Source organism: Acanthopagrus latus, chromosome 24 (assembly GCF_904848185.1).
Source record: "Acanthopagrus latus isolate v.2019 chromosome 24, fAcaLat1.1, whole genome shotgun sequence".
Lineage (NCBI taxonomy): Eukaryota > Metazoa > Chordata > Actinopteri > Spariformes > Sparidae > Acanthopagrus > Acanthopagrus latus.
The window spans coordinates 8,793,966-8,820,495 of NC_051062.1; the positions used below are offsets into that span (position 1 = coordinate 8,793,966).

Below are 26,530 nucleotides of genomic sequence, written 5' to 3' on the forward strand. Positions count from 1 at the left end.
TTCTGCACTACCTTTGTCTGACGTCTTCATTAGCACCCGTGTATTTAAGTCTGTCTTCTCTCCTGAGTTTTCATCCTGCGTTCCTGCATCTGTTCCCAGGTCCTTGTGCATTTCCTGCGTACCTGATTTGTTCCTCTTGGCCTTATGGCCTGTCCTACTTTCCTTGCTCTTTAGTGTCCTTGTTGCCTTTTCGTTGCCAGCCTCACGACCCAGAAAGGTTCAGAACCACGACCTCCAGCGACTAAACAGGAATCGGAATAGACAAGAAACGAGGTGGGCCACAGAAAATCTGTGTTTTTAATAAGAGGAGGTTTTATGCAATCACAATTTTATGAATTTTCAAAGAAAAGCAATACTCCATAGCTCTGTTGGAGGATGCAAACTTCACTGAAATTATCTGACTGTTTAAAACCAAACTCAACTAAATAAGCATGACTTATTATTTTAAATACCCGCAAAACTGTACAGGGTTTGGTTGGTGGCGTTCTTGCAGTGTGTCTGAACTTGAGGATCTGGGCTCTGGACCTCTGCATGTCTCAGATCCTATCTACGGCTCTGGTTCCTCACCCCACCCTCCCCTCCTTCTCTTTAGGACCCTGTAGCACCTGCTGATCCCTCGGAGCCTTGACGTCAGCGCAGTAAACGGTGGAGATCTCCGGTGCGCGGCGGCGGCGGGGCTTCACAGGCGCAGCGTCCGTTCAAGCGCGCAACGCAGGGCGGCTGCGGCGCCACCAACTCAGCTCAGACTTCCCCGCCCGACTCTCCCGCACATCCACACCGCACACCGCTCGTCTGGAAGGGGTACACACACACACACACACACACACACACACACACACACACGCATACACTCAGCGACATCCACCGGACCGGTCCCCCTCCTCTCTCACTCCTCGCCTTTCCCCTCCAGCCCCGCCATGTCGTCCGCTGTCACCGAGACGGAGGAGTCGGCGCGCAGCTCCCCGCTGACTCCGCTCAAGCTGGTCGGGCTGGTGTGCGTCTTCCTGGCGCTCTGCCTGGACGTGGGAGCCGTGATGAGCCCGGCGTGGGTGACCGCCGACGACCAGTACTACCTGTCCCTGTGGGAGTCCTGCTGGAAGCCGGCGAGCACCGAGAACTGGCAGTGCAGCAGCACGCTGGGCTCAGGTAAGACCAGGGTGGGGGGGAGTAACAATGTATGGACTCATGGTGTGAGAACAGCCCTGCGTCTGTCCTGTCCTGTCCGGACCGGTGCGCACGGGACAGGGTGGAAGGTGGACTGTGGAGTGGGGAACAAAGAGTTGTGGTGACGGATGATGATGATGATGATGTAGAGATGCCTCCTCACCTCCAGAGGGGCAGCCCTAGAGGAATGATGCCTAAAGACAGTAATCTGTGCAGCTGCAGGGAGATATTGTCCTCCTGACCAGGAGGGTGACTCCTTCTCTGTCTCTATCCAACCATGACAAAGCCTCATCCTGACAGTCCCTGTCATCTGTGACTCCCCCGGGGATTCCACGTTAATTATAGTGCAGGTGAAATGAAGGGAGAGGCTGGAGAGCACTTCAAATAGAATTACACTCAAAAATGATTTCAGTTTCTTTCTTTTCTTTTTTTTTTCTGCTGTGAGGAAATATAAAAATGCTCGTCAACTGTCACCGATGCAGTTCGCTGATAGCTGCACCGGTGACATCCCCCCTCTCGCTGCTCCTCAGAGAGCTGCAGACCTGACACGTTGAACGCATGAACGCTGAAATGTTGAGCTGGTAGTTCAGGAATTTATTCTGATTTTAATATTTTGTGGCAGTAAATTGAATGTCTTTGAGTTGTGGACTGTCAGTCTGCCAAAAACTTGTTTTAATATGTAAGCTTGGACCATTTTCGCTGTTTTCTGACATTTTTAAAGCCGTTAAAAGTGCTCCATGTAGTTTTTGGAAAGAAACTCAAACTCACAATATTAAGGAAGTCATAATACGAACTCAGAAGTATTGATTTGTTCCATAACTGAGTAAACAAGCTGTTCTCAGAGGAACATAAGGTCCCCAGAACACTGTTTGTTTGTGTTTGCCAGACCCTGCCACCTCTCCAGCTGCACAGTAAATTGGTATGAAATTGTGTTGTCCTTTCAGGTTTCAAACCAGTTTATTCAGTCATGAAGACAGTTTGGGGGTGGAAATTATCACTTACCTATTTCCATAACTGAATAAACAAAGTATCCTCTAAAGGAGAAACAACATTTCATCCTGTTTTGCCTTGTTTGTGCTGGCAGGACGCTTCTAAGTCGCTAAGTTTCTCCAGCAAACTCCTGATGTCAGGACTTTATTCCACTCAGTGACAGCTTGTTTACATGGACACATATCTAATTACTCTTTCTGAGTTTGTATTATTACCTTTAGTCTGAATTTTTGATTGACCCAGAAACTGCCTCGTGCACTTTTGATTAACTGAGTTAATAACTGGCTGGAGAAAAGGCAATTTTAAGTTTCACCAAGTAAGTAGTGTTAAGAATGAATGGTGGAAAATCATCTCTCGGTATGTTATAATGTGGATTTTCTCGGTACGCTTCAAGATTGTTCATACACTTATAGAGCTGCTTTGGGTTTTTGACTGTTAGTTGGACCAAAGAACAATGGGTGGGGATGTAGCAAGGCCAACTAAAAAACACTTGGATGCGAGATAACTAGATAAAACATGGCAAAGAGCCCTCTAGAGCCCCCCAGCGGCCCCTCTCTTCACTATTAATATATATATATTATATCTAACTCTATGAATGCTGGTGCCCCCCTTCATGTTCTTCGCCCCTGCCCCTCAAATATCCTGAGAGCGCCACTGCCCAAACAAGCAATTTAAAGATCAAATGATGGCTCTGCTATTCCCTGAACATAACTGGCAGGTTAATAGCTAATGAGAATAGTCATTAGTTGCAGCCCCCTATACACCCGAACACAACGTAAATGCTATAATGTGCCCCCTCAGCTGCTCTGTAATGATCACCACTTGGATTATTAATACTGCAAAACTGCCACCACCCTCGCGGTAAAGTCAATCAACTCTCCTGGGTGTCGCCACTTACCTGCACCTAATTAATTCATTTGTCAGCGCAGGAGAAGGAAGAAGAAGTAGGGGAGGGGGGGCATAAAAGTGCTGGCTCGATATAGAGCTCATCCTGTCTCGCTCTTCTTCTTTTTTTTTATTGTCCTTCCACTTCTTTTGTTGTCTAGAAAACGGCCTTGTTGTCGCACCCAGGAGAGGTCTGGCAATAAGTTTTGAGGTTGGGGGGGGTGGGGTTGATCTTGGGATGTTGGATCGGTTTCCAGGGAAACAAGAGGTCGCGAGCATTACTTTAATTGAGGTGAAAGTGGCTTTATTTACCACCAGGAGCTGAGTGGTGATAATTATACATGGGGACATTTAAAAAGGTCTTCTGGCTGTCAGACACTGTGACAGCCGCCATCTATCTAAGTATCTGTCTGTCTTTGTATGCAAGTTAATGAGTGTCTGAAATCCGTGTGTGTGTGTGTGTGTGTGTGTGTGTGTGTGTGTGTGTGTGTGTGGACATGGAGTGTCTGGGTGTCCATATGTCAGTGTGTGTAAGTGGCTTTGTGTCTGCGCGTGTTTGTGCCAATAAGATGCTACCACGTCGAGCTGACCTATTTCTGGACAGTCTCCTCTGAAGCCGCGCTGAATATTTCATGTCACACTCTGATTTCTCTGTTGTTACATCTCCGCACCTCCTCTTTCCAGAGGACCTGCACTGACACACACATAAAAACACACACACACACACACACACACACACACACACACACACACACACACACACTTTCACTGACACACTTTGTGACCACAACTTTCTTTTTCTTTCTTTCTTTTTCTTTCACACTCATACATGCACACCCAGACTCCAGAGCAGGGTTACCTAATTAGATGTCTTGGCGCGACAGGTGTGTGTGTGTGTGTGTGTGTGGGTGGGTGTGTGTGAGCCCGTCCAACACACACACTGATCTCAAAAAAATAAATCTCTCCCTGCTTGTGCCAGCTCCCCTTGGCTTGTTCCAGCGCCCGAGACAGACCAAAGCAGCAGTTTTTGTTAATTTAGCTCATCCTTTTCACTCAACGTGATGGTTCTCTTTTTCTAATAATGTGAAGCTGAACCGATCGCAGCGGGGAAATTGTCTTTTTCACCTCCCCCTGCTTGGCATCTCCGCTTGGCAGAGCTGCTACAGTGTGGCCCCTGCTGAAACTGGCACTCATTCACTGGCTCGCTCAGGGGCACTTTAGCATAGGGACGTTTGATCCTGTTGGGCCACCATAGTGTTCAAAAAGACAAACAAAGGGAGAGATCACAGATATTATGACAAGAACAATATACCGTCTATTGGCCTTAATATGAATCAATGTATAAATACATTTACATTAATGGATTCCTTTTTTATATATTAATATGCAGCCTTGATGCGTGATCACACCAGCACTAAAAATGGTGAAATTTAAAAACCGAATCAATTAATTTCAATGGAATTGCAGCGATTAGTGAATTTGTTCACTGAGGCAAAGTAAGCCAGATTACATTTTTCATGTCAAGTAAAAGTTTTGTGACCAATAGCAAATTGAAGATATAGATGGACACATAACATTTACATGTAAATCTCTGATGGAGGAATGAGGTGGGAGCTTACTTTCACAAGATGGTGTCCATCAGTCACCTTCATTTTTGGCAGCTCTGCCGGATAACCGAGTGTAAAGGGGAGCTATAGCATGTGGCTAGCTAACATCAGTAAATGGTTATATTTCTACCTCAAGGATAAAAAAAAATCAAATGTTAGAATGCATACACATGAAAACTGCATAAATACCTATACCTAAAAAAATATATAGTTTTTCGACAACTTATATGTGCATACCATGACCAAAAAAGAGTCTAAACACTAACTTTTTAAAGTCTCTAGCCTAAAGTTTTCCAGCAAAACATTAGGGAAGACAGTATTTAACTATTTTGACAGCAGAAAACCCCTTAAAATAGGGACTTCAGGGCTTAACTGGAAAATGAAATGAAGGGATTAGACTCGGTTAAGTATGCATAGGCTATAAGGTATGCATCAATGGGTTAAATTAACATGGTAATGGGAACATCCAGACAAATACACTGACTGTGAAACTCCCTTCAGCCTAAACAAGAAGCAAAATGCTGTAATGTATGCAGAGACAGATCATTTAATTAATACCTCAATCAGAGACGGAAATCTGCAGCTCACAACATACGTACATAACATAACCCTCTAATTAATTGGACCGAGATGGAAAATCAAAGGCATAAAGGAAGGCTCTCACTGTGCAGAAATGAACAGAACTATTGTGTAAAGAGCAGCTGTGGTAATTGGAGTTTGCATGTTAACCGCTGCAGGTAAAATTATAGTGTCGGGAGTATCTGAAGCCCCTCTCAGACTTATTGCTACATGAACATCTCGGTCTCATGTGTGAATAATTGCCTGGAAGTCACGGAGGCAATCTTACAATGTCAGAGCACGTTACACCTTTTGTTAAAGATGTGACTGTACAGAAGTAACGGAAAGGGAATCCCACATTTGAGTTAAGCAGGATTGCAAGCAGTCATGGGACAAACTTGTGCGTTACCAATTCCAGATGCTTGTGTGATCACAGAGTTGGTTGTGTGAGGGGTTAAACCGAATCTAATTACGTTAAACGTCAGACTTTGGCTGACATGAGGCAACCACGCTTGGCTGACTTTCAGGCCCATATTATTAAGTGCCAAGTCTGGTGTTTTGGAGGTTTCACAAAAAAAATCAGAGTTCCCCAGTAATAATTACATTTGGATGTTGGCATGAATTCTGTTTCCTCGACAGATAATTCCAACCTGCCTTGAATATGACACAAGCTTCAGGACATGAGGGTGCCTTTGTTTTTATGGTTGTTGCAGAGATTCTTCTCATGTCAGATTAGTTTTGTAGAAATTTTCAGAGTTTTTTTTATTTAGAATTAGACTTTTATTCCCCTGCAGTGTGGGGATAGAAGGGAAATGAACTAAACAGTATAAATTCAGATCACACTCTCTTTGTACATAGTTTTTTAAATGTTTTTGTTTATCGGTTATTGCAAGATAACATACAGTGGTGTTACCAGAACATTTGTTAAAAGTGATAGTATAGAGATGAAATGACAGTCACAGATCAAAGCTGCTATAATTGATATTTTTATATTAATAATGTGAAAAGTTCCTGACTATGAAGTTCCCTTCAGCTCTTTGCAGTGCTTTCAGCACAATGTTTTGGTCTAAAAGCCCACAACAACTGTTTATCTGGCCAAAAAATTATTTTACAATTTGCTAAATCACATTTACAATACACAATCTAAATCTGAATCTATGTAAACTATAGCCAGACTTTCATTAGCCCATGAATTTCTTCAATTTTCACTATTAAAACACGATTTTCATTTCTGGCTATAACTTACCTTTGATTGTTTAAGATACATCACATAAGGAAGAGCCGTTTGTCCATTCAGCATAGCCATCAAGTTGGTGACATCTCTCTATTTTAGTATTGTTCACATACTGTAGCATGAATCTCCAATTAAAATAAAAGTATGAGGACATTAAACTGGCAAGAGGCATGTTTTCTCACTTTAACGTGTCATTAAGAAGGGGATTGTTGATGGCTACAGAATAACACAAAACACCACTGGTATTTAGAGCAATTCTGTCTGAATTCTCCTGGCGATCCTGTCAGGTTGCCAGCCTGGCAGCATTTGGCAGCCTGGCGCCATCTGCTTTCACTTCTTCATTAGAGACTAGATTAATTCATAAACTCGCGCTTTTTCCTATCCTGTTAGTAGTTGCTGCTCTGAGGAAAACGGAAACAACCCAGTTGTTTATATGCAACAGTGGTGCCAACAATAATGCCTGGCACCATTTGGCAGCCTGGCACCATCTGCTTTCACATTTCCATTAGAGACTAAGTTGATTAATAAACTTGTGCTATTTTCCTATTTCCTCTGAGGTAGTTCCTACTCTGAGGAAAACAGAAACAACCCACTTGGTTTTGTGACAGCGGTGCCAGCGATACCACTACTACTACAATACGCCTTGATCAGAGTAGATTGTGTATGCCTTCAAAAGTTCCCCCACCCTTACTTGCAACTTTACCGTTTTAGCTCCATCACACCAATTATGTTGCCTTGTAGCCTTTCAATACCCGTTCAGCACTAAACAGCACACACAGTCAGTGACTAGCTGCTGAACACCATGGGAACATTTAGCAGGTAAACAGCATGATATTTGTTGGTGGAGACCAAAATTTAGCTAAAAGGATTCATCGTTAGGGCACAGACATGTCTCTAAATGAATGTTATTGTTGCGCTGTGTCTGCTAGATCTTGAGTTTATTATATTAACTTAATAGGGTATAAGTATGTGAACGTTAATATGGGTTTAACATCCTGCCACCCTCTTCTTGAGCGCTTTCAGGCGTTAGAGAACAGGCAGCAGTACTGTCGAAACGGTGAGAAGAGGGGGCGAGCATCCCTCACACTCATCTTAGTCATTAATTAAAGCTTCAGCCACAAAATAAATTCTCAAATCCATCTATGAGGCAGCGTGTGGGTGATCAGAAATCGCTTTTCTTGCTTCGTATCATCTCCGACTGACCGCTGCTCTCCATTATTCATGCGGCGGAATGACAAAAAGCCGCCACTCTGACACATAGGTGAGGCGAAGCAACGCATTCTGAGTCTGAGAAAGAGCTAAGAGGGATTTTTGATATTCATGACAGTGCGAAAAACATCAATAGCAGACAAGCAGGGAGTGTACGAGATCAAGTCGGCTCCACAGAGAAATCCTGGAGTTCAATTCTCTCATGTCTGGCAAATGGGACACGGCTTGAGATGAAACCTCTCATAGTGGGCGTCTGGCCTTATAGGCAGACATCAGGGGAACCTGAACCTCCGCCTGTCATACAAGCTCCGCTGAAAGATGTTTGAACCTTAAGAAGTTACACCTGGAAGCCAACCTACTTTCTTTCCATCTTTTATTCTCTGCCTCGCAGTCGTTCTTCTATTCCCCTTTCAGGCTCAACCGCCTCCTCCTCTCCTGCCGTTGTTTTGCTCCGTCCTCCTCCTCCCCCCCACCCCCTCTTATTCCTTTGTTTTCCTACAACTCCGATGTCAAGCTTAACACTCGAGTCAGGTAGACAAACATAAGTGTTCTTCAGGTGAAATAAATTGAGAACAAAGGATGCGTTGTAGCCTGACCTTGAGAGATTTCACAAGTTCTTTGTCAGATTTGGTTGCAGCCTGCGATACTAAAAAAATCATGAGGAAACATTACTGTATTCTCTCCTAGATCACATTATTTGTATCCTGTTTAAGGGTAAATACCAAAAGATGTGTAGTCATATGTGGATTTTAGCAGGTTTAGTGAAAGGTTTCAGTTACGACCCATCTTGACCCACATTTGCAGGTCTTTGTTGCCACAGATTTGCGATCAATCACACCAAAGGCCCCGAAAAATGCCATAAATGGTGCCTCCTCGCTGTCTGCCCCGTCTCATCTTTCTCTATCAGCCCATCGATCCATCCGTTGCTTTTTACTCCCCGGGCGTTTTTCATCTGTACTCTTAAATGAATTGTATTTTTCTCAGTGCTCAACCTTCCTCCCATCCCTGTTTGTTCCCTCATTCCCCCTCGTCTCCTCTCGTCCTCTCCTCCCTGTCCCTCGCTCCTCCCCGAGGGCTTCATTGTTACATTTCTAATGTTAATCATTTTCCCTCTGTAATTTCCCCATCCTCCTCGCCCTCCTCCTCCTCCTTCAACCATCTCCATCACTCCTTTCCATTTTCTCCCGGGTCAAGTCTCTCCCCCCCTTTTTTTCTTCTCCCCCCCCACCTCCTCTCTTCTGACTCCGTCTCTCCTCTCAGTGAGCTCGGCCCCCAGAGATGCCCGTTCTATTTGTAGCAGCTGAATGAGGAATGGGAAATGATGTGGCATTCACTGCTGTGGCAGGCAGACAGACAGGTAGACAGACAGGCAGGCGGGCAGACAGACAAGGGAATAACCAGGAATCCACAGCTACACACATACACACACACACACACACACACACACACACACACACACACACACACACACACACACACAGACACACACTCTGGGGGCATGATGGGGGGAAAAGGATGTGCATGTGCCATAACACACATAATCCTTTTGGTGGATGCAAATCAAGCGCTCTTCAAAGCATTAGCAGTATCACAGCAGCAGCAGCAGCAGCATGTTGCAGCACATAAAACATCTTAAAAATAAACACATTCTAAATTATCTACGGACATAAAGGAGACAAAATTGTCTTAAATGTGGTTATTCCTCTGGTATTAACTCGCAATCATCATAGTTTTTAGAGAAAAATAAGCCGGCTGTTTTTAACTTTCATCTGCCACGCTCACCAGGAAACCGCCTGGTTTATCGTCCTTTTTCATATTTCACATTTGTTCGTTCAATCGGTTTTTGATTAAAGCATTAAGAGACCTTCGAAAGTTTTAAACCCACTTTGCGATAATACAATGGATTTCAGAGCGTTTAATTAACACCTAGGATGACTCAGAAATATCACATTTGCGGGGATTCAGAAATTAAGCTGATTATTTTCTATATCTCTGTGTTGTTTATTATTCATTCGATGAACATAAAAATAATCTGCAAAAAACTGAATGATTTGGGGATTTGATGTGTTTTAAAGGCTATATGAGGAACTGGCTAATCAAATCATCACAGAAAGTGAAACGGTGAACATTAAGGAGCTAGCAACATCACCTGGACACGGTGGTGCCTCAAGCTAAATGCTATCATCGTCATGCTAACAGATTACCAAGGTTAGTTGGAGCACTCCGAATGTTTGTGTCAGGGCTCCAGACTAAATTTATTCAGAAGCACCAGAGAAAACTATTTTGCAAAAACTCCTGTCGACGCTATATCAGATTTGATATACACAATGTAACACTATCAGGGAACAATAAAGGCTGCATCCCTGCTGACAGGTTTATAGCATCCTTTTAACATTTGGTGGGTAGCCAGCCATTTATAGTAAGTATAGTAAGAGCATAACAAAACATTTCATTTGTTAAGTGATGGTTATACATAATCTTTCAAATCCCTTTTGTCATAGAGGCGTCCCAGGGTAAATTTTCATATCACGACAACTCAATACAATATCTGTAGAGATATTTCACTCTGGACCAAAGTGGTGGACTGACCCACAGACAGACGGACATGTCCACCCCTCAAGCTAAGCTGCTAGCATTGCCAAAAAATGACTGCCATCCTTTTATCACTAAACAAACACAAAAGGCAGCTAAACCTTCTAATGATCCCGCGGTATAAACTGTGAGGCTCAGCACTCTGCGGGAAGGCTCAGAGAGGTCAGTTATGTTATATCCCAGTGCCAGTAATTCAAGACGGGATCCACACTTTGCCAGCTGTGCCTGAATAACGCTGCATTCTCAGCGTGGTCCCCTGCCAACAGAAGCAGCCTGCACAAAGGATTCTGCATCCCCAAACCTGCTCAGACCTGAAGACCAGCTTTTATCAGCAGCCAACTCTTTTATTTCTATTTATTTTTGTTTGATGCATCTGTTGGCTGATCTTACACAAACGGATGAGTTCATCCAAAACTGAAATTCAGTCATTATCTACCCACCATCGTGCCGATGATGGGAAGTCTTGGATTAGGTCTGCGGAAGCACCGGACCATACGGACAGGCCCAGTCTACTTCAGTTTGCTGCAGTGCCGTTTTGCAGAAAAAGCTGCATAGCTTTCCATCTGCATATGTGTGAGCAGATAATTACCGGCTTGTCATGTTAGGATGAACCATTCTGTTAAAGGGTCAGGTCTGGTTTGGATTCAGAGGTGTCTCTTGGTAATGAGTCGGTTCTGACTCTGAGCTTTTGAAAGTCGTCAGGTTGAGGGCTCACAGTGACCTTTTTGGTGTCAAAACGATGCCACTATTGAGGTGTTAAAATGACACATAACTTTTAAATTGTTTTTTTTTTTTTTTTTTTTTTTTTACATTTGCAGCTCGAGGTCTGACGGGCTTTGTTCTGTGCATGAACTCGAAGCACTACAGCGGTTAATCAGCGTGACAGCTCGAAGTGGCTTTGCCGAAAAACAGAAAAAAATGTGACAGTGCGGTAATCCCGTCACATGGCAGACGGTCACATTGCAGCGAGAGGTGGTTCTCACAACACAGCACAGTGTGCAGTCTGTGTGTGGGGAACCGGCACATTCGCAAGAACTAATTTGCAAGCCACGAACGCAGAGGAGGGAGGATCTAAATGGTCCATGGGAAATATTCTTAAGTCAGCCGTATGTGCTGTTACAGTGTGTACAGATCCGATTTTTTTCATATTTTTATTCAAAGCAGAGACAGAAGGAGGGCTTTGCATACTGCATGTATTTGATAGCAGGAGAGAGAGGTTTACAGTTAAAGCCACCATTGTGTGTCTGTGTGTTTGTGTGATTAAGAGTGATATTTGCAACCACTGTAGTTACAGAGAAATGTTACTTACTGTATTTGTGTTAAATCCTGTAGTATTTACTCAAAAACAAACATATGAAGTACAACTTTATAACGGGCCTCAGTAAGAGGACACTGAGTATTGTAGCGCCTAAAACAATCCCTGGCTTTGTGTTCTGTTACGTAAAAAATCATCCCGTTGAGTTTTGTGCAGTTTCTAAATTTGGGGCGAAAGAGAGCTTTGAGAGAGATTTGTGTTGGTAGAGAAGAAGTCAACTGCTCAATACTACACGACTCTATGCTTTTAGGCGGGTATGCAACATAGGTAGGACTTTCATGTCTGTGCCTATAAATAGTGAATTGTTCATCTGAGATTGTCTGAGCGACGTTAAGTTTTGGATGAATCTCCGCTGGCATGTGACTCTTATCTCACAGTATTTAGTGATAGGCAGAGCTTTGGACATTTACTGTGTGTTTTTAATAATAATCCTTAATGTAGGGTTAACTGTGTGGATGAACATTGTCTTGTCAATTGCTTTCCTTTTTATCATCTCCTCTCACGTAACACAGATAAAGTCATCATCTCCATCTCTTGAACCAGGTGTGGTACAGAAACAGTAACTGGAAGCGACCCAGGACCAAAGACTTATTCAAGAAGCTTAATGTGAAATATAATGTGAGAGGATGGGAAATTATTATTTTAGTGATCCCCCTGACGTTTTTCCTTTGTGGTTGGAGAGTCTGCTTTGCTTTTTGCAGGAGGGATCTTACACTGCACCATCTGTACCTGTACCCTGGGGGGTACCTCTGTAGTTACCAGGGGGTATCTACATGGTGCGACTGTGGAGTAGGCTGGCTCAACTAATTTGAAAAACTTTGGAGCACGCATTTATTTTTAAAAAAGTCTATCCACATATTTAATCAGTGAGAAGGCAGAGAAGTTGAAACAATCAAATAAAAGTTGTCAATACATGGTAAATACAGTCACCTAAAAGTAAAGGATGGCTGTTTGACATAGAGTGGATATTTAGTAGATACATAGATGCTATAACTATGGGATAAACACTCAAAATGGTAAAAAAAAAAAAAAAAAGACAAATTAGCTGAAATTGATGGATAAATGGTTCAAATGTTTCTAGTTAGCAGTGTGGATAGTTTTGAGGAAGAAAACTGTTTGGTTAGCTTTAGGAAAACATGGTTTGGATTAAGATCACTGTGTTACTTCTGTAACTTCCATTAAAAACGTACCTTCATGACTTTTGAACAGTGCGTACAGTTCGACCCAATCGTCCTTCCCTGACATCCTCCTTTGAGCTGTAATAACTACTCCCACCACTAGAGGTCACGACGTATCAGGACACAAATACGAGTTGTAATAAACTGCTTTCATTCTTGACCTTTATTGTCAAGTAACAGTTATCGTTTATCAAGTTTAATCTGGTATTCTCCACCACACTCAGAATATGGTAGTTGGTGTTGAAGGGGTGCTTGAGCTCATCTGTAGGTGGGTGTGAGTACAGCGGATGAAAAAATAGAGTACTCTGGTGAGAGATGTGTGAATGAGCATGTCTGAGAAATTGCGAGAGAGAGAGAGAGAGATGAATTCTTACTCCGCTACAGCTGAAGACATTTGTTTCCACTTCCACATCTCATGCCTTGTCATGCTGACTTTTGTTTGGCTTTGGCTGCTCCGTGCTGGAGGGGAAGCTAAACGTGAATGAAAGATAACACCAGCCCTGTTTTAACCCTCCACCTCTCTACACCTCATCCCTCTATACGTCTGCCATCCCTCATTCTGCTCATGTGTATATCTCGTTGCACTGCATCTTCAGGGCTAGCTCGACTCTCCGGGGGGAGGAGGTGCAATAGAACTGCCTGAAATCCAGAGATTTAGCCTGAAGTGCATCAACTAAAATATAAAGTAAACAGACTCGAGCATGTACACAGCAAACCCACAAGGCTTAGATGAGAGACCAAGGCTGAAAAAATAAGAAATTGGGCTTTTCACTTCGGAACACGTTGTTGCCAGGGAACATTTTAATAAATCTGAAAAGGTGTCCAGAAAAACAACTTTTGGTTTCCCCCCCTCCGTAATCAGCGACATCATTCAAACCGGGAAATAAACAGTTTTTCGGTTGCTTTGCATTTGTATTACAAGATGCCGCTGATTGTGCACAAGATCTATCTTTCTTTATCTCTCCGCTCGTCTCTCCGCTCTCTCTCTCATCTTTAATTTCCTGCCTCCCACCGCCGACCGCCGCAATCTCATCTTTCACCGCTATCTCCCGACTCTCTTTCCCTCCCCACGCCTCTAAATCTCTCATCGTTCCTTATCTCTCCCCTCCACCATCCATCTCTCACATGCCTTACCACTCTAGTAAATTTAGGCGTCTCCTGTATTTACACACCTTAAAAAGCTGGAAAATGGAAAAAAAAAAAGAAAAAAAAATCCACTTCAATGTACCGTTGACGCCGGTGACTTCGCATCGAGTTTGCATCTCGCCTGACAGCCACATTTTCTGACTCAGGCGCAGCTCACTGAAGTTCGCATCTTAAGAGCCTCTGCCGTCGTCGAGGAGCGCCAATTATTTCATTATTTATCCATAACACACCACTTCCTATTTAGCGGCGCGGTGCAGAAATAGGTTTTAACAGCAGCGTGCACGGGGCCCCGGCCAATTTGACAGCATCACATCTGATCACAGCGTGAAGGCAGACAGGTGGAATAAAAGGTGAGAGAAGTGGTCAGAACTCCTCTTCCTCCCCCTCAGAGCCCAGATGTAGTACTTGATGGTGTGTGTGTGTGTGTGTGTGTGTGTGTGTCCAGTTCCAGTCACGCCAGCGTACAAAATGGAAGAAATGTTGCACCGGAAATCAATTAATTCCAGTGGAATCGTCCCGATCAGTGTACTCGCTGTGGAGCTCCCAAGCAAGAGGCTATCTCGAAGACACGCTTATTGGCGCCGCAGATCAACAACGTCAGCAAACCACCTCAGCAGTGCTGAACTCCGAGAGCTTGAGCTGGAGATGCTACAGATCTGGCTCTGAGCTGTTTTTGCAGCTTTTATGTAAAACAAGAACTGAATCTCTATTCATTCACTGGAATGTTCTGTGACTTGTTAAATAAAGAGCAAGGACAGTCGTTACATCAGCAAAACAATTAAATTAAAAAAAAAAAACAGTTACACAGCAGTTGCTCTTGAAGTTGCATTATGTAAGAATTTTTGTTTAAATGATAAAAAAATAAGAGTTTCAGCATCATCTACATATTGTGTTGCAGAGATATCTATATACCACTATACCACTCCAAGCTCCTACTCCTGACCACTAACTGCATATCTAACTGAGCTAACTAGATAACGGTGGCTACAGTTAGCAGAAATTATATATAAATATTATATATAAGCTAACTGTGCTGGCTGGGCGGTGGTAACGCTGAAGTCATGCTAGTGTGATTCAGCTCGTATATAGCTGACTGTTAGCATTTTACGTCTGGCGATTACAATTATGCTCCAAAAAGCATAAAAGTGATGTTGTCTTGAAGATTATCCTACTAAGCGAAATGTATAAAAAGTCAGATTTTTGGCGACAATGGGAAATCTGACAGAGAAATCCGACAGACTTTTTGAGGGGACCAGGGCGATGCTAACTTCTGGGCTACCCTACAAAAATAATCCATGTCATCCCTGCAGCACTTAATATGATTTGTCTTTTTAGCGGCATGTCGTTGGATGTGATATGTGGCACCACGTTTGGGTGTGTCTTGGTATGTGACCATGCTTCCATGTCTGTGTACGTGTGTGCTATTTCTGAGTGCATCGCGGCGCTTCCTATATATAGTCCCCGGCCTAAATGCGGACAGACTTTTGATAACATGCCAGCAAAGCTTTTTAGCTGAGGCTTTTTGTCAGCTCAGGTATACTAAGTGCTCCCTCTCTTCATTACTTTCCCTCGGCGCTGCTCTGTCCCCCCAGCCCCTTCACGCCCTCCTCACCTCCTTCTCCTTCCCCCCTCCTCCTTTTGGCATTGCTTTCCACGCTGCCCTCTCCTTGTCCTTGTAACATTACGCCCGTGCCTCTCCACTCGCTTCTTGTTTCTCCCCCTTTTATCGCCCATCACCCCTCTCTGAGGTGCTTGTCTGCCTCGTCGCCACTGAAACCTGTCTTCATCTCCCTTTGTTCCTCCATTCCCTTTGGTTTTTCTCGTGGCTCTCACACACTCCTTTGCTCTCTTATTTCCTTACTGTCTATCCCTTCCAGTATTCTTCCCTTCTGTCACCTCCCTTGTTCATACTTCCTTCCATCCTCTGTCCTCCCTCCGTCACTGCTTTATTTTCGTCTATCCGCCAACGCTTCCTGGGCTTCATCACCTGTTCTCCGTCACACTTTCCTTCTCCCAGTCTTTCCTTTATTGCTTTATTTCCCCTCCCTCCCTCCATCCTACCTTCCTCCGACTATCTCCATGTTTCTCCATGTCTCTTTCATTGCATCCTTCTTCTCACTTTCCTCTTACTTTCCAAACCTTTTCTTCATTCGTCTGCCTGACCTCCCTTTTCACCCCTTTCCTTTCCTCCTTTTCGTCCTTTAATCTCGCCTTTGTCTCCCTAATTACATCACTTTTCCTCCCCACTCACTGTCTTTGCACATCTCCCTCTTTCTTTGTTTCTCTTTCTCTATCCAATATCTTTCCCTGTATCTGTCTTCCTCTCCTTTCTTCTTTCACCGTATATTAGCTGCTTCCTTTTCCACTCATCCATTCATCCTCTATTCAGCATCTTCCTCCTGTCCTCTCGCCTCACTTATTTCCTTCCTCTCCCTTTTAATTCCTCCAGTCCTCCTCTACTTTCTCCCTCCATCCTTTCTTATATTCTTTCCTTCCTCTTCTGTCTCTTATGTCCCCCTTGTCTCTCTGTATTTGTTCTTCCTTTTCCTCTTTTTCCACTTCCTGTCCCTCTCTTCCTGCCCCCCTTTTTTCATCCGATGTCATTTTCCACCTTATTTCATTGTTCATGCCTTCCCTTTTTATACCTTTTCCTACGCCCTTTCCGTCCTCACCCCTTCCCTCGCTCTCCCTCCAATCAGTGTACTTGATTGAGGGTTTAAAATGTCAAATAAAATAATACGTCTCTTGTGGCTCCGTCTCCTTTGCAGGCCACCCTCAGGGTTTCTTCATTTTTAGACCGTATTCATGAATTTCCTCTGACTGTTTAGGAAACGTGTTGCTTCCTCCTGTTCACTTTCTTCTTCTTTCTTCCTTCCCCTCCCATTCCAGACTGGCAGGTTGCTACGTTGGCCCTGTTGCTAGGGGGCGGCGCCCTGGTGCTGATGTCGTTCCTGGTCGCTCTGGTCGCCGTGTGCATCAGCACGAGGCGGCGATTCTACGCGCCCGTCGCCTTCATGCTCTTCGCCGCAGGTCAGCGCACACGCACACGATGAGCTGTAGCCACAATTACAACAGTCATGGGTCGAAGGCCACGCGCTCATTATGTGCTAAAGTACACACACCTAATGACACGCTCACACACACACACATTTAATTAGCCAATTTAGACAAGGTAACTGGAAGGTTGCAGGGTAATCACATTGAAAACTGACATGCATTTAAATGATAATCCTTACTTACTCATTAAGTGGGCACACGACTGCACACAGACCACACACACGCACAGTTCCTGTCTCCCTCAAACTAATTTAGAGAAAATTTTATTTTTATGAGTTGGGCCCAGCAGGGTTGGACCGGAGTGTCATGCCAGTCCGTTTAATTTCCCCAGCCAGCCCCGATCTCAACTTGGACAACTGACAAGTTTCCACATCTTTTCCGCATCCTCATCTCCTGGGAATAATTGGGAAATTTCATTTTTTTTTTAGCCGTGAAATGTTTCATTCTGCAAAGCCGCATGTGTTGCCTGTTGGATGTTATTCTCAATCACACCGTGCAAACCTCAGAAGTGAGATTCTACACTGAAGAGGAAATCTTCTTAACTTAAAGCGACTGAGATTTACAGATGCTATGTGTTTTTTTTCCCCCCCAGAGAGTACAGTACGAGTGAGAAATGAGAACACAACGGATTGGAATTAAACATCCTTATTAAATTTGGATTGACATTTGACTGCTCATTCAAATAGAATAATTTTGCATGCTGTAATAAATGAGCTGCTTTTCTGCCTTAAGCCTCGGCACAGCAAAGAGAGCGGCGTGACGTTTACAGTTTGAATGCATATCGAGGTACGAAGTGAGAAGTGTAAATGATCATTTCAACCTTTTCCCTAAGATTTCCTCCGCGTCATCAGCCTAGCAACACAAGAGTCATCCAGATGATGCAATGTAATTAGATTTCTAGGTTTCTTTCCATTAAGTTTGGCATGGAAGATGGCGACAGACACTTGCTAGCAGCTGAAAAGAAGAACCAGATTTCTTGACTTATGTCTTGCTCTAATGATCTAGCTGGGAGTATTCCCTGAACTGACTGTTATGTGTGAAAGGAATGAATACACAAACGTCTCACTTGTTAACTTTATGTTGTTAACTGTAATATACAACATTTTCCAACCAGTCAGATATAAGACCTAAGATTGGAAAGAGGCGCTCCCAAGAGGAACTTAATTAACTTAATTCCAGCACTACAGTCCATCAGGGCAACTGTGACACATCGCGTAACACTAATGAGCCACAGTTAATCCTACACCAACTTCCTACTGATTAGAGTTTTCTCTTGTGGATTTGAAGAGAAGTTAGTTTTAACTTGATTGTCAGACAACAGCTAGTTTGAAAAGCAATCATGTAAAAAAACACACATTGTGGCTTTGAACAATTAGCAACGCAATCGCTGCTACAAAAACCTCCTGAAAAGAAATTTATAATCAGGGCTTCTTTCAAAGCTGATTATGTTGTTTTTTTTAATTGGAACCTGAACAAAAATGTGGCTCCGCACTCATTGAGCATTGTGAAAAGTAAAAATGCGCTGCTTTGATTTAATAATAATTAATACTTCAAGCGAAATATAATCATTTATCATTTTAAAACTTTGAAAACAGAGATCAGCAATCAGTGAATACTTGGCAGACAAACAAACACACAAACAAAAATCTCTAGCTGTCAAAATGGGACACCACCCAGCTCCCTAAATGATATCTTAAAAGCCGAGCGCAGAGGCAAAGTGTTTTCGGGTTTAGGATAAAGGGACCCTTCAGTGAATGGAAGATCACAACCAGCTACCTCTTCAAGGCTTGTTTTTCACACCAACTGTGTTAATATTTGCATGTTTTTTGGGATATTATGCATTCCGCGCTGTTTTTTTTTTTCTTCCTTTTTTTCCGTGCAGAAAAAGTGCCAGAGCTTGTTTACGTTCCCACCAGATGAATTCCCTTTGAAGCAATAGCGATTGATGTGTTCCCCCTTTGTTCCGCTGCCATCCATCTCGCCCTCCCCCTCCTCCCCTCTTAAGCATCTATCTCTCGGCTCGTGCTCACCTCTTCCCCGTCCTCCTAAACTACTCCTGTTTCCTTTGACCCTTTAGACCTGCTCTGATCCTTCTCCGTCTCACTCCTCTCCACCCTCCCCCCTCCTCCTCTCCGCCATCCCCTCGCTCTACCCTCTTGCCTGATCACGTTTGATTTATTTCATTTTTTTCCGAAAATGTGCTAAATGAACTAAAGAGAGGTAAATAATGTCCCCTGCGGGACCCAGTCGATGATAATTTCTGCTGTTTTTCTGGTATTTGTAAACTGTTCCGTACGTGACTATAAAACTAAGAAGTGTAATAGAAAAAGTGTGTGTGTAACCAAATCCAGTGAACACACAGTTGCAACTTTTACTTCAGAGGATGTTCAGAATTCAATTATTAATACTTACCACATAAATGAAATATTGGCACCCCGCTGTTCGAAAGCACCATTGAGGACAAATATCTTTCTTCCGTGTTGACACCCGTGTTAATATTATTGTTCGGCTGTTGTTTTAGAACTGATAAACTCCACATTACATGAATATTTCCAACATTTACAACACTTCTGCTTCCTCCTGCTGTTACAGCTATACCAAATATAGATACTGAACACGGTCTATTTCAAATGATTGCTCACTGTTTCTCACTTTCACCCTGAAGACACTCATTATCATGGATATGTGCACAGCAGGTGGCCAGATATAGTAAATTTGCCCATAGCATATTCATACAGTGTCATAATAGCTTATCTTTGGACAGTTTTCAATATTTGGAAACAGGACTGTGAGTCTGTCGTCAGGCTAACAACACTATGCTAAGCATGGATCTAATAAGCAAAATCTGGATAGCTTTGGAACCTTGTTGTGGGTTCCTACGGATGCTTCGTAGTGCATGAGGTGAAAAAACTTTTTTCTGGGTTGTTAAATTACCCAGATCTTCTACATGGTGTGGCCCATATATAATGTGCACATTAGAACCCTGTTGATGATGATCAGCAGGTCCAATTCATACTCAAAACAAGCAGGAGCAGCATATCACCAGAGTGTAAATGCCCAGGTTCAATAGTCACAGACTTCAACTTTAATGACATTTATCAGCTGCCACTTAGTCCAACAAAGGGACCCTAAATCTGTCCTTTCAGTGATCGCAGAGCCTGAGAAGCTTTAACGATATTCATCAGCAGGCATAAACACACAGTAACAGCATGAGCTGTCTGACCGTAGTCCAAACATGCTTTTTCCTCATCAATCTCTGTGAAAAACTATCTGCCACTCTGGCCAGATAGCATGGCACTAACAGCTATTTATGCGCTTGAGCTAATTAAGTGGTTTCCTTTCAGGGATTTTGTACATTTTCACCCATTACTTGTGTGATTGGCGCATTTTAAAACACAAAAATAAATGTCTACATGTTTGTTTTATCATGGGCTCTTAGTTATTTTGGTTTGTTTTCAACTAATGATGAAATGATGTTGCTTGGATACCCACCGACTTTTTGTACTGTTGTTTTTAGAAATTACACCTATTAAGTACTTACTTTGTAGCAAGTATACTGCCTTACACCTACCGTCTCTATGTGTCCTCCAGTTGTCCTCCAAGCCTGCAGCTTGGTCCTCTACCCCATCAAGTTCATCGAGAGCATCAACCTGAGGATCTACCACGAGTTCAACTGGGGCTATGGCCTGGCCTGGGGGGGGACCATCTTCTCCTTCGGCGGAGGAATCCTCTACTGTCTCAACCCCAAGAACTACGAGGAGTATTATTAACTCTGATTCAAGCCGAGGACCCTGCAGTCACATGGTATTCAGGGGTGAAGGAGAGGGTACTGGGGGTATTTTCCTTTAACGGCTCAATTCCCAAGAACTTTGAGGAATACTGTACACCGGATTTGAGCCAGTAATTGTAACACCACAAGCTTTCCCCCTCCCCTGAGAAAAATTCAGGGGGTTAAGCTGGCGTTTTGGGGATTTCTTTTTGTGCCTCAGTCAACAGAAGTGTGAGCGTTGAAGCTGGTGGGTATCTGAACTTACAGCCCTAACGTCAGCAGGTCAGTTTTTGGGAGGGTTTGGAGGGTGGAAAGAAGTCTTCATGTTTATTCCCCAGACTTGAGACACAACTGCAACAGTAACAAAGGATGGAGGGTTACAGTGACGATGCCACCTCGGGTTCTTGATGATTCCTCTTATTGTGTCACTTTACTTATTGACTCTGTTATTTCAGAAACAGGATGTTAGACTGGGAGGCTTTTACTGCACGTCTACGCACGCATGCACATGCAAAGGCACCTGTAAACATCGAATCCTCCGCCTGGACATCTTCGAAAATCCACCACCCAGCCTCCTGCTCCATAAGTTCATCTTCATCAGTGCTTAGTTAGGAGTTGTTTTCTTTTTCAGAGTCCTCCAGAGCTCCTCTACTTTAACAAGGACGTGGAAGAGAATCAGACGGTGCAGTTGCGCTTCATAACTTTTCATAAGACTGAGCAGATTCCTCTCGGGGGTAGGTAAGATGGGGGGGGGGATAAAATAAAGACACCCGCTCAATATTCTGTTATCGACCCACCTGTCTGTTACCGCGGCAACCCACAGGGCGTGCACGTGCAGCTGTCATGATTGATTAGCCATGGTCGGAGGTGGGAGACCAGACTGCGCTCAGCTGCCTCCAAGGGTCTGCTAAATTTTCGATTCCCCATCGAGCCGAGGGTTCTCCGCACCGTGACGATCGGAGCATCCTTCCTCCTCTGCATCCTGCTTGTGGATGGGAGGGTAAACTACACACAGCACAGACAGATACAATCTCTCAGTGGGCATGTTTACATGTACATCAGTAGTTTAAGGAAGATAGGATCTGCATTCAGAGTGTAGTGATATGATTATGCACTCAGCTGAAGTAGGTACAATCACAGAAACACATATGGAGAACTGTGTTTTGAGTTGACGCCCCTCAGGGCACGTGTACACCATCCTCATAAGAGTGGAAAATGATATTATGTCTACGCATAAGATGACCTGAAGGAACAACGTAAATGGATAAAAGAATGGGTGGCCATTCCGAGCCCTGGGGCACTACTCGCAATAGTGCGTATCTGTTGTGGCTGACCTGGGGTCAGCAATACATACACTTCAAACCAAAACCATAGCAGTGTCACCATAATGCACAAAAGTCACCTTGAAATCTGTCTTAACGGTGGATATAAAAAAGTGTTTTTAAAATGTGGGTAATTTGCATCATGTGTTTTGACAAGACACATGCATATGTATAGTAAATGTAAAGTTTAAGATGAAATAATTTCATCCAGCACGCAAATATAAATGATCTAAATTTGATCATATGGCCTTAGTTTGGTATTTTCCAAAAAGGCATATGGGGGTTATATCACACTAATGTTGAAAAAAAAGCAGTGAAAGTGCCCTCTTGGATGCCCTTACGGTAGATAAAACATGAAGAAGTGGCCTCTAGGGTGCCCTTTCTGATGAGTATGAGGTATTGATGCATTATTTTGTGCATGTAAACATGGCCACTGAAGCTGACAATTTATAAACCGGATCAGTGTATCTACTGATAAGTTCAGGCCGCACTTCATTAACGTCAAACTGCTGTCTCCTTGTCTGCAGTAAATGTCAGGGACCAGCCCTGCACCCAGTGTGCGCATATTTTGGTGGGAAAACCAGCCGGTCATACATCTGTTGGCACAAGGAAGAGGAAAATGTCAATATCAGCCAGTGTCAAATGTCAGTATTAATGAATGCTGTGACAAAAAGTAGGATTGTATCTTACATCAAAACATCGCCACCTTGCAGTAAAACTCGTCTGATAATCACGGCCCAACAGGCTCGTTTGAGTTTAAACAGCACTTATCTCATTTCCACTCTTTCCCCCAGGGTTCGGTTCTTATCATCAGATGTTTGGGTGGTAGCCATGGATCAAATGCACTCACTGTGCAGAGACGGAGAAGCTAATATTATAACTTATACCGAGTTTTTAATTCTAGATTGGGCGATAAAGCAGGTGGTGAAGCTATTCTTGCTTCCATTGTGCAAAAGATTATTTATGTTCTCTCTGAGCTAAAGTATGAATTCAACTTCCCCCGTGTGCTGAATTACTTTCCTAACCTGGCGACCTCCATTCTCCCTTCAAAACCAACTCTATAATTTCAAAAGTGCACAGGGAGATGAATGTAGGATAAGAACTCTATGGCTGACATTTTTGGAGATACAAGCGGCCTCCTCTCTGTACTCTCCATTGTCACATATTTACTGTGGAGCTGTCAAGCAACCATCACCCAAAAATAGGATCCAGGCTGCCTCCCTCGCCACCCTAATAAATGTAGAGCTGTGCAGCCGCCACGCAGATCACGCAGCTGACAGAAGTCCATTTACTTAATCTGCACTGACACGGTGATGTTTACCACAGACGGAATCATTTCCTCCGCCGTCGACGAGGAAAAGTGCTATTTGTTTGTGCTTCGCACTACAAAAGCGGGGCTTCGAAAATCAGCTCATTCAAGTTTATCAGCAGCTGTGATCTGACACGGCTGGAAGTTTTACGGTGACGCTTTTAGATTACAGCCCACAACTGACAGTGTGATCAATAAGTACATACAGGGTATCAATTTGACACTTAATGGGTACCAATAATAGGATAAATGTGTCAGTACAACGGAAGAAAGTGGTCGGAGAATTTAGTGTTTAGGTTGAAATAAATTACATACAATAGTTTTAAAATGCATCATACATATTCTTACTATTGAATCAACAGTTTTATACTTCAGGAAATAAGCTTACTCAGTTTCTTGTTGGGAGTTAGATGAGAAGATTGACATCACTCATGCCTGTATGCTAAATATGAAGCTATAGCCATCAACTGGTTATAACTGGTTAGCTTAGCATAGCATTGCATTGCAGCATGTATGCTAATCTAAGCTAACCAGCTGCTCGCTCTCTCACAAGTTTGTCCCTCCTATGTACCTTTGTCCTTACTCTGCCATTGGTACCTTGTCTAACAAAACACTACACTGTAAGTTGCAGGCTGTAATGTAAAGCGTGACTAAAGAAGCATTACTAAAGGATAACTATGTGGGCAGGACGTGTCGGAGACTAAAGCCACTTAATCTCACGTTTCAGTTCCAGGCCTTTTCAGGCTGACATAAACCTCATGTTGTAAATTCACAGTGTATATTCAAGTAGTATCGAACTGATGGATGTTATGTGAAAGTAGAGGGGGGAAAAAAACCTGAATTTAACAGCTGTAATGTGGATTTTTTTGTATGTCTAGTGACAGGATGTCACAGTCGACCCATCTTTTGATTCAGCACTGAGTGAAAACAGAAGCAGCGCTCACCGTTACAGCCATTATTCCATTAGTCATACCAGCTTTATGGGTCAGCGGGTGCTTTTCAGCACGTGACCCTAATCTAAAGTGTTCTATCAGAAAGATGTCACAGCGTCACCGTGTTTGGTGGTGGGGCGCCAGTTAATCAGTGTTTAGCTTTGTTGGGTCACCAGATTTTCTGTCGGGTCATGGACTCGGGCGTGTTGTTACTCCGTGCGGGCAACGAGCAGCAGTGGAATAGATATCATCACCGCCAGTATGATATTTGATATGGCCGCTATTGTATTTAAATACTGTATGATCACAGCTTAGTGAGGGTGTTTTTGCTACCTAGAAACGTCTCTGTGCTTTGGTGGTTTAGAAGAGCCTTAGGCACTAACACTGTAACAGACCTGGGGTAAAATATACAGGAATAATCTGAAATATTCCCTTATGTATCTAATAAGAAGGACTGCATGTGAATATGAAGGGACAGTTAACCTAAAAATCAAAAACACTTATTTTACGTCATTCCTGTAGGGCTCTTTATCCATCGAGTATTTTTCGGTGTGTGTCGCTGAGTTTTGTATTATCGGCCGCAGAGACGTCTGCCTCTAAATATAATGGAACCAGATGGCACTCGGCTTGAGGTACTTAAAGCACAAAAAAAAACAAAAACAGAAACTTCATGACCCAAAACAGCAAGGAGAGAAATTCTCCCAGACTGCCTGACAAAATTGCTCAATTTTGAGAGTTGTTGAGTTAGGTGGCACTCAAAAAACTGAATGAAATGCTATTAGGGACCAATTCTCAATTATTTTGGCCTTCTTGTAAATTCAGCAAATGTCACCTAAGAAGTTATTTCTTTCTTTGCGGAAAAAAAACATTTTTTTCCTAGTGCTGCATGCGTTCAACTGCATATTGAGCACGTATGTGAGATCTGATCACATGGTGGTCACTCGAGATGCACGTCGGATGCATGTTAATGCCAGGTGTAAACAACCTCATAATTTATCATAATGCAGCCTGGTGAGATTACGGATGTTAAGAGACAACACACGTTGTTGGATGATAACAGATGATGCCCTCTGCAGTGTAGTTAAAAAAAATGAATTGGATTTGATGTAGTCTCTATGTTGCAGTATGTTTTTGTGTTATTTAAGCAATTTGAGCACCATCTAGTTCCATTATATTCAAGAGAAGGAAGACATCTGTACGACTGAGCAACTCGCACTTAAACAATCTAGATGGAAAAAGAGCACTGAGGGAGGAATATCTATTTTTGATTTTTGGGTGAACTGCCCTTTTAATGCTTTCAGAATCCAAAACAAACATTTTTATGTGCAGAAACTGTGAATACTGTTGATTTACAGTACCAGTCTGGTATTACAGCACGCTTATTCTCAATTTGCCTGCCAAACATAAACACTGTCTAAATGTCTGGCAGGGGAGATGAATCCCCTGCCAGGTAGTCTCACATCAAAGACTTACTGCTTCTCTTCAGGTAGTTTAACATGGTGCAGCTGCTGCGATTTTATCCGAGATTCAAATTGACAATTTGCGGCTTCTGAAAACAAACACACCATAACTTATCGTGGTCGCTGCCTTTCCGAAAATGAGCTGCCGCGTGTTTTGATTTCCTAATTGGGAGCTGAAATCAGCGTCACGTCAGTTGTGATTACGATCCTCTGACTCTAAACGACAATGCAAATATGTTTGCGCCAGTTTTCGAAAAATGACCTACATGCTTTGATTTTTAATGAAGGCAGTTCAGTGTAGTTCAGCGTAAATAAGATGATTTGTGTTAGGCCCCTCAGTGTCATTTCTTTTGGGAGCAACATGCTACGACAACACGACTGCCCTCTAATAGGTTATACTTGTTGCAAGCGACCCCGGGGTGCCCGACCCATGCTGCTTCCTTGTATGCTTTGTCCCAGGTCTGACTTGTAGTTATTAGCATTTATTCGGTTATTAATTTACTGATGAAATGTAGAGGCTCGCAAACAGAGTCAGCTCTGTTTTATGCATAACCTCCCAGTAGACTGGAGAGAAACACTGTCTAATGATGTGCATAGGGATTTAGGAAGTGTGTGTGTGCATATGTATGTATGTATGTATGTATGTATGTATGTAAGTGTGTGTAAATGACAGAGGAGAGAATGTGTTGGACAAGACGAGAAAGCGTGTGTGTGTGCATGTGTTGGCATGTTTTAGATGCCATTGTAGAGATGTCAGTAATCAGCATTTATCTCTTTGTACGTTGGCACATTAAAGCACTGAA

At 43.2% G+C, this 26,530-nt stretch overlaps 2 protein-coding genes across 7 annotated transcripts in view; both read left to right on the forward strand.

Annotated features, from left to right (window-relative positions):
* Positions 1–732, forward strand: part of LOC119015622 — an 18,990-nt gene extending 18,258 nt beyond the window's left edge. The window contains exons 8-9 of one of the 4 annotated variants that reach the window (XM_037091804.1): positions 100–273; positions 593–732. In XM_037091804.1, coding sequence (XP_036947699.1) covers positions 100–273; positions 593–602 — 184 coding nt within the window. In that variant the 3' untranslated portion in view covers positions 603–732. The remainder of the gene's footprint in view (positions 1–99; positions 274–592) is intronic. The other 3 variants (XM_037091806.1, XM_037091807.1, XM_037091809.1) reach the window with 3 other exon arrangements.
* LOC119015623 (transmembrane protein 47-like) lies at positions 683–26,530 on the forward strand. 3 transcript variants are annotated; one of them, XM_037091812.1, is made up of 5 exons: positions 683–801; positions 911–1,146; positions 16,768–16,908; positions 20,527–21,704; positions 22,554–26,530. In XM_037091812.1, the coding sequence occupies exons 2-4, from the start codon at positions 918–920 to the stop codon at positions 20,703–20,705; spliced, it is 549 nt and encodes a 182-aa protein (XP_036947707.1). In that variant the 5' UTR covers positions 683–801; positions 911–917; the 3' UTR covers positions 20,706–21,704; positions 22,554–26,530. The 3 variants fall into 3 exon arrangements, with proteins under 3 accessions (XP_036947707.1, XP_036947706.1, XP_036947705.1); XM_037091811.1 differs by having other exon boundaries at positions 20,527–21,442; positions 21,528–26,530; XM_037091810.1 differs by having other exon boundaries at positions 20,527–21,438; positions 21,528–26,530.

What these genes read in the sequence shown, in the direction of transcription:
- LOC119015623 (XM_037091812.1), top strand. Translation starts at nt 918, where the DNA reads ATGTCGTCCGCTGTCACCGAGACGGAGGAGTCGGCGCGCAGCTCCCCG. An exon ending in CAGCAGCACGCTGGGCTCAG is followed by an intron (nt 1,147 to 16,767) that starts GTAAGACCAGGG and finishes CTCCCATTCCAG; the next exon opens with ACTGGCAGGTTGCTACGTTG. An exon ending in CTTCATGCTCTTCGCCGCAG is followed by an intron (nt 16,909 to 20,526) that starts GTCAGCGCACAC and finishes TGTGTCCTCCAG; the next exon opens with TTGTCCTCCAAGCCTGCAGC.